General features: G+C 43.8%; 2 protein-coding genes and 1 long non-coding RNA gene across 3 annotated transcripts; all 3 read left to right on the top strand.

Annotated features, from left to right (window-relative positions):
• Window positions 1-854: 854 nt before the first annotated feature.
• On the top strand, window positions 855-4,479 carry LOC124914219 (protein QUIRKY-like). Its single transcript, XM_047454724.1, is given in 8 exon segments — window positions 855-1,981; window positions 1,984-3,419; window positions 3,421-3,657; window positions 3,659-3,725; window positions 3,728-3,978; window positions 3,980-4,045; window positions 4,047-4,099; window positions 4,101-4,479. Coding segments are annotated over 8 exon segments (3,177 nt in total). The 5' UTR covers window positions 855-1,011; the 3' UTR covers window positions 4,198-4,479.
• A 1,042-nt stretch (window positions 4,480-5,521) lies between these two features.
• On the top strand, window positions 5,522-5,890 carry LOC124916658. Its single transcript, XR_007096900.1, has 3 exons — window positions 5,522-5,560; window positions 5,630-5,691; window positions 5,830-5,890. It is a non-coding gene; the product is annotated as an uncharacterized LOC124916658 (long non-coding RNA).
• An 8-nt stretch (window positions 5,891-5,898) lies between these two features.
• Window positions 5,899-6,466, top strand: LOC124916659 (mitochondrial outer membrane protein porin of 36 kDa-like). The gene is made up of 2 exons (XM_047457407.1): window positions 5,899-6,042; window positions 6,124-6,466. The coding sequence occupies exons 1-2, from the start codon at window positions 5,978-5,980 to the stop codon at window positions 6,350-6,352; spliced, it is 294 nt and encodes a 97-aa protein (XP_047313363.1). The 5' UTR covers window positions 5,899-5,977; the 3' UTR covers window positions 6,353-6,466.
• Window positions 6,467-6,920: the final 454 nt, after the last annotated feature.

Raw genomic sequence — 6,920 nt, forward strand, 5'->3', positions numbered from 1 at the left:
AAAAAATATGAAAAAAACCTAGCCGGTAATTGAGGCGAAGATTTGTTCGGTTGCTGCATGTCATCTTCAATTAATTGAATTAATATTTAATAAACGGAAATATAAAATCCATGTAATTTTGGTCTTCACATAGACGGGTAAGTGTCTTTACATGGTAGTCAAGCGGTCTTCTCATGGGTGGGGAGGTGGGTTTTACATGAGGTTTTTATTAGAATGAATTGAAGCAAATATATCTTCGCTCCAGAGAGTCTCGAGGCAAAAAAATGAAATAAAAAAAATAAAAAAAAATTCCAAGAAAATAAAAGATTGAATTACTTGAAGCGAATATTATATCGCTGCCTGTATTATTTAATAAATTAAACTAATATTTAAAAAACGTAAATATAATATGCATGTCAATTCGGTCTTTACATGGACGTGTAAGTGTATTTTCATGAACGGCTGGCGTTCTTCTCATGGGTGGGTATGCGGGGTTTACATGAGGGTCATGGCAACGGGCGTGTAGATCAGAGCGAAGATATCTTATCTGGGTATTATCTGAATATTATATTATTTCCTGGCGTTAACGGGCGCTTCCGTTAACGGCGTCTCGTGTGAACCCGGGCCTAAACCCGGCTTCCGGATTCTCCCTCCCTCCGTCTCCTGCCCAGATTTATTTATTATTAAATTAATAATGCTGCAATCTGATTGGTGCGCCACAGGGGAACACGGCAATCGGTAGCAGAAGATCTGAACTGCTAAGAATGAGTGTCAAAATGGGTTAGTGCTAACCAAATTAATTTTTTAATATCTAAGTAAAAATAATAATAAATAGATTGACAGCTTATCTTTCACTCTTTTTTGCTAGTTGAGAGAGAGAGAGAGAGAGAAGAGTGGGGGTTCTTCTTTCTTCTTCACTTCTTCTCCCCGCCAAAAGAACATTAATTCCCCCAAATCTTAGAAAGAGACAATCAATCTTCTTCTCCGGCCATAATAAATCTTCTCTCATCTAAACCCTAAAACCATGGCACCATGATGAATAATCCTCCCCATCCACCACCTAGCGTTCAGCGCAAGCTACTCGTCGAGGTTATCGACGCACGTAATCTCCTTCCCAAGGACGGACAGGGAAGTGCCAGCGCTTACGTCGTCGTAGACTTCGACGGACAGAAGAGACGAACTTCCACCGTATGTCGAAATCTCAACCCAGTATGGACCGAAGCTATCGAGTTCATTGTCTCCGATCCGGCCACTATGGAGTACGAAGAGCTAGAGATCGAAGTCTACAATGACAAGAAATTGAGTCACGGCAACGCCCGCAAGAATCATTTCCTCGGCCGGGTTAAGGTTTTCGGCAGCCAATTCTCGAAGAGAGGAGACGAAGGCTTGATTTATTTTCAATTGGAAAAAAAGAGTGTTTTCAGTTGGATTAGAGGCGAGATTGGATTGAAGATCTATTATTACGATGAGATTCTCGACAACCACCACCAACCCGACCTCAATACCGAACCTCCACCTCCTCCAGATAACAACAACAACAACAACAACGACAATCCTCCACCACAGCCACCTGCTCCTCCGCATGGGCCGCCGGAAGGCGGCAGGGTTTTAGAGGGTCCCGTTCCAACTGATGTAGCCATGGAAGGATCTCACACGCCGCCCATGGTCACAATCGAGGAGTCTCCACCCCTTCAGTCCATGCCAGGACAAACCAACGAGTACCCGCATCATCCTCGTCAAGGTCCTCCTCCTCCTTCTCATGTTCAGCATTATTCATTTCCTCATCATCCGGAAGCACCGCCAACGATACATCCAGAGCCGCCTCCGCCGCAGCAACCACCGGCTGAAATTAGGAAGATGCACGCTGGGAGAACTGAATATACCGACAGGGCTAGAGTTTATCGGCGGCCAAGCGGGAACTACTCTCCGAGAGTTATCTCCGGCAGATCTACAGGCGATTTGGACAGAATTCCGGCGTATGATCTCGTCGAGCCGATGCAATATCTTTCGTTCGGATCGTTAAGGCTCGCAGCCTCGCACGCAATGAAAGCCCTTATGTGAAAATTCAGACGGCGAATCATTTTGATAAGTCGAAACCGGCTATATATAGGCCCGGCGAACCGCCGATGAATCCGGAATGGCATCAGGTATTTGCACTTGCTTGTAATAAGCCTGATTCGACTAGCTCCACTCTCGAGATTTCAGTATGGGACGCACCAACCGAAAGTTTCCTCGGCGGCGTCTGTTTCGATTTGTCGGACGTCCCTGTTCGAGATTCACCTGACAGTCCTCTAGCTCCGCAGTGGTATCGGCTCGAAGGCGGAGAAGATCCGAGCAAAGTCACCGGCGATATACAGCTGTCAGTTTGGATTGGGACTCAGGCTGACGATGCTTTTCCAGAGGCTTGGATCTCAGACGCGCCTCACGTAGCTCATACTCGTTCGAAGGTCTATCAATCTCCCAAACTCTGGTACCTCAGAGTGATGGTTCTTGAAGCTCAGGATCTCCACATTGCGCCGAATCTCCCGCCATTGACGACACCGGAGATTAGGGTTAATGGGCAGCTCGGATTCCAGTCCGTACGAACGAGGAGAGCGATGATGAATAATCACACGGCGTCTTTCTACTGGCACGAGGACCTCGTTTTCGTCGCCGGCGAACCGCTAGAAGACAATCTGATCTTGCTCGTGGAGGATAGAACCGGGAAAGATCCCGCGTTACTCGGCCACCTCATGATTCCCGTCGGTTCGATTGAGCAGAGGATTGACGAACGAGCAGTCGCAGCTAAGTGGTTTGCTTTGGAAGGTGGCGGAGGAGCTGGACCGGGGCCTGGTCCAGTTGGTGGGCCGCCGCCATATTACGGACGAATACATTTAAGGCTGTGTTTGGAAGGAGGCTATCACGTGCTGGACGAGGCCGCCCACATTTGCAGTGACTTCCGGCCGACGGCGAAACAGTTATGGAAGCCAGCGATTGGGGTCCTGGAGCTGGGAATCCTGGGGGCGCGTGGGCTGTTGCCTATGAAATCCAAAGGTGGAGGAAAGGGATCAACAGATGCTTACTGCGTAGCCAAGTATGGAAAAAAGTGGGTCCGGACAAGAACCGTGACCGATAGCTTTGACCCACGTTGGAACGAACAATACACGTGGCAGGTCTATGATCCATGCACCGTTCTCACCATTGGCATCTTCGACAATTGGCGCATGCTCTCCGATAAACCCGAGGACAAACCGGATTGCCGGATCGGAAAGGTTCGGATCCGGGTGTCCACACTGGAGAGCAACAAGGTCTATACCAATTCATATCCTTTGTTAGTCCTTATGAGAAGCGGGTTAAAGAAAATGGGCGAGATCGAATTAGCAGTTAGATTCGCCTGTCCGTCGTTGCTGCCCGATATATGCGCGGTTTACGGGCAGCCCCTACTGCCCAAAATGCATTACCCTCCGTCCGTTGGGTGTTTCCCAACAAGAGACATTGCGTGGGGCTGCCACAAAAATGGTGGCAGCCTGGCTGGCACGGTCTGAGCCGCCAATGGGGCCGGAGGTTGTTAGGTACATGCTGGATGCAGATTCGCATTCGTGGAGCATGAGAAAGAGCAAATCCAACTGGTTTAGGATAGTGGCGGTTCTAGCGTGGGCAGTCGGGTTAGCCAAGTGGCTAGACGACATACGTAGATGGAAAAAACCCGGTCACAACGATCCTAGTTCACTTGCTCTACTTAGTCCTGGTTTGGTATCCGGATCTTGTGGTCCAACGGGTTTTCTATACGTGTTTTTGATCGGGGTTTGGTACTATCGGTTCAGACCGAAAATACCCGCCGGGATGGATGCTAGGCTTTCGCAGGCAGAGGCGGTGGACCCGGACGAGCTGGACGAAGAATTCGACACGATCCCGAGTTCAAGGCCGCCGGAGTTATTAAGAATGAGGTACGATCGGTTGAGGATGCTGGCAGGGAGGGTTCAAACGGTTCTAGGGGACATTGCAACACAAGGGGAGAGGGGTCCAAGCATTAGTGAGCTGGAGGGATCCAAGGGCGACTAAGCTGTTCATAGGGGTGTGTTTGGCCTATCACTATAACATTATACGCAGTTCCCCCCAAAATGGTGGCCGTGGCTATGGGTTCTACTTTTGAGACACCCAATGTTTAGGGACCCAATGCCCTCGCCTAGCTTGAACTTCTTTAGGCGATTGACCAGCCTGTCCGATAGGTTAATGTAGTTTACTTCTATTATTATTATTATTATTAAGAGTTCAAAAAGTTTTAATCTTTTTTTTTTTTTGGATAAAACAATCCATGATGAAAACAGGGATACAAATCCCTTCTTTTTTGGAATGGGTGGAAATTTTGTGTTCACCCCCTCTTTTATAATAACATAGGGATGTGTGAGTGGAAAAAAAGCATCCCTTCATTATTATTGACTCTCAGCTGCTCTGCCAAATCATGACAAAGATAAGAAAGTGTGGAGGCAAAAGAGTTGAAAAATGTATTGATTTTGCTTTCATTTTTTCTAAAAGGTGAGACATTGATTTGAAACATGTTTTCCTTCTTGACTGTTTCCACCACTAGCTAGTTTGAGGTTGTGTTTCTAACACAAAAAAATAAAAATAAAAGATATCTTACTTTATTTTTAAAAAAAAAATATTATAATAATTCAACAACCTAAATAACCTGAAACCAACATGAAACAAGATCATGAAATCAATCACCAATTCTTTATATTAAAGATTGGGTGAAAAGACAAAAGATGAGAAAGAAAGAGAAGGGGGAGGCAATGAAATCAGCTGATGAACATCATGTGAAAATAGTACAGTGGATATTCCAATGCCTAGCGCATGGAGGAGAGGTGGTGACCTAGTTTATATATTAATAATGTATAATGTTCATCATAGTACATGCAGAAAATGGAATGGGAGAGAAAGAGACAAATGATGAGAAAGAAGAAGAAGGAGAAGAGGAAGAGAAGCCTACATAAGGACAAGGATGATTAATAATAGTAATCAAATTAAGAATGTAAAGAATTCTATCTAACCCCACAAAGATGGATTTGTAATTATTAATAATCAAATAAGCTTGTAAAAGAAACACAAACCCCCATGTGCATCAATAATGAATTCATGTGTATTGACAAAATCGTCCTTTCTTCTAAAGAAGATACAAGTCTAAAAGAATGAAGATGAACCTTCATTGAATGTCTATTTTGCAAGGGAAATTTCCCCATTTTAAAATCCATCCGTTAAGAGGGAAGAAGGGGAGAGGGACTCAATAAATCTCTCTCATTAACTTCCCTTCCCCTTTAGAAAACAAATTAAGACATATAGTTTCAATTAGTAAAGAGGTTTCCTTCCTCTTTTGAGACTGTGAAAATAATAAGATGAGTGCAGGTCCAGGTATCTACAATGACATAGGCAAGAGAGCTAGAGGTATATCCCATTCTCAACTTACTATTGGTTTTATTTCATAACCTCTAATTTTTTGTTTTTTTTTATCTGTAGAGGTTCTTCATCAATGTTACCCTCCAAATCCACCTAATTCCAATTCCACCCCAGACGTTTGACATGACTCTAGACAGCCGATGCCAAAGTAAGTTTTTGTTATCTCTACTAATTTTCCAACTATAATAAAACATTAAAATTGTCAATGTTGTTGCAGTTAATGGGATTGTGCCTGGACTTAGAGTGTTTTCTGGGTTAAGGCTTCCTCTAGAGGGCAAGGTGAAGACTAATTAGTAACATTACTCTCACTTCTCACATGCAATATAATAAGAATAAGAATAAGAATGATTCAACAATTAATATGATTATGATGATGATGATGATGATAATAATAATAATAATAATGGATAATGATAGGTAGAAATGAGGTACCTTCACGAGTATGGCGGGATAACAGCAGGCATGAGTTTGGCAACGGACTCAACCTGTCATAAATGCTTCAGCTGTAACAGGGACTGGTAATTTCTCAATTGGAGGTGATCTCGCCTTTGATAGCTCAACTGGGATGTTTGATGAGTACAATGCTGCTCTTAGCTTCAGCACTCGTACTTTCATGGCTTCCTTGGCCTTGTAAGTTTACATATATATGACTGGTCTGATGCTGTTACAAATTCAACAAACAAAATAAGTGTGTTGTTGTTGTTGTTACAGGAATGACAAGGCTGATGCTGTAAGAGCCTCTTGTTACTGGTCAGGAATACCTAAAACGGCAGTTGCAGCAGAGGTGAACCACAGGATGTATGACAACGAAACTGGATTCACTTTAGGTACACAACACTTACTATTTGGAGGGACAACTGTGAAGACAAGGGCTAGCAGTATGGGAGGATCGCTGCACTTGTGGAGCAGCAGCTGTTGCCATGGTTCTATCTTAGCCTAACTGGGGATGCCAATGCAAGGGATGTGTCGAATAGTGCCTGCATAGGGGTATCTGCACTATTAATGTCCTCAATCACTAACGAAGAAAGGAAGAGGCTTCCAGGTCTCAGAAATGATCCCATTGGAGCCGACTTGTCCTTCAGATTCTCCATATACCACACACAGCTGCACAACACGTTCGTGCTAACTTAAAACTAACTGATAATAATATTAAGTCTGAGACTCAAAGGAGACATATAAGTATTTTTTGTGGCCGGAATGTTAAATCAGAACAAAAGTTGCCGCATTGCTATCGATGCTGCATATGTTATGGCCTTTCTTTCTTGCCAGTCCCAAAATGTTACACAGACTCATCATTCCAACCTATCTAGAAATTCTTGAAACTGCAAGCTGCTCATTGTAATAAAAGCATAAAGATAGTACTGTCTAGAGAGGTAGCATCTATAATTAATGGATCTCCTCCTGCTCCTCAATGTTTTCATTCTCAAGATTTGGTTGTTACATCGCTTTATTTCATATAATACAATTGTTTGCATTAGACAAATTTATTTATTTATTACAGCTAGAGC

The sequence above is a fragment of the Impatiens glandulifera genome, chromosome 9, assembly GCF_907164915.1.
Source record: "Impatiens glandulifera chromosome 9, dImpGla2.1, whole genome shotgun sequence".
In the NCBI taxonomy this organism is placed as follows: Eukaryota; Viridiplantae; Streptophyta; class Magnoliopsida; order Ericales; family Balsaminaceae; genus Impatiens; species Impatiens glandulifera.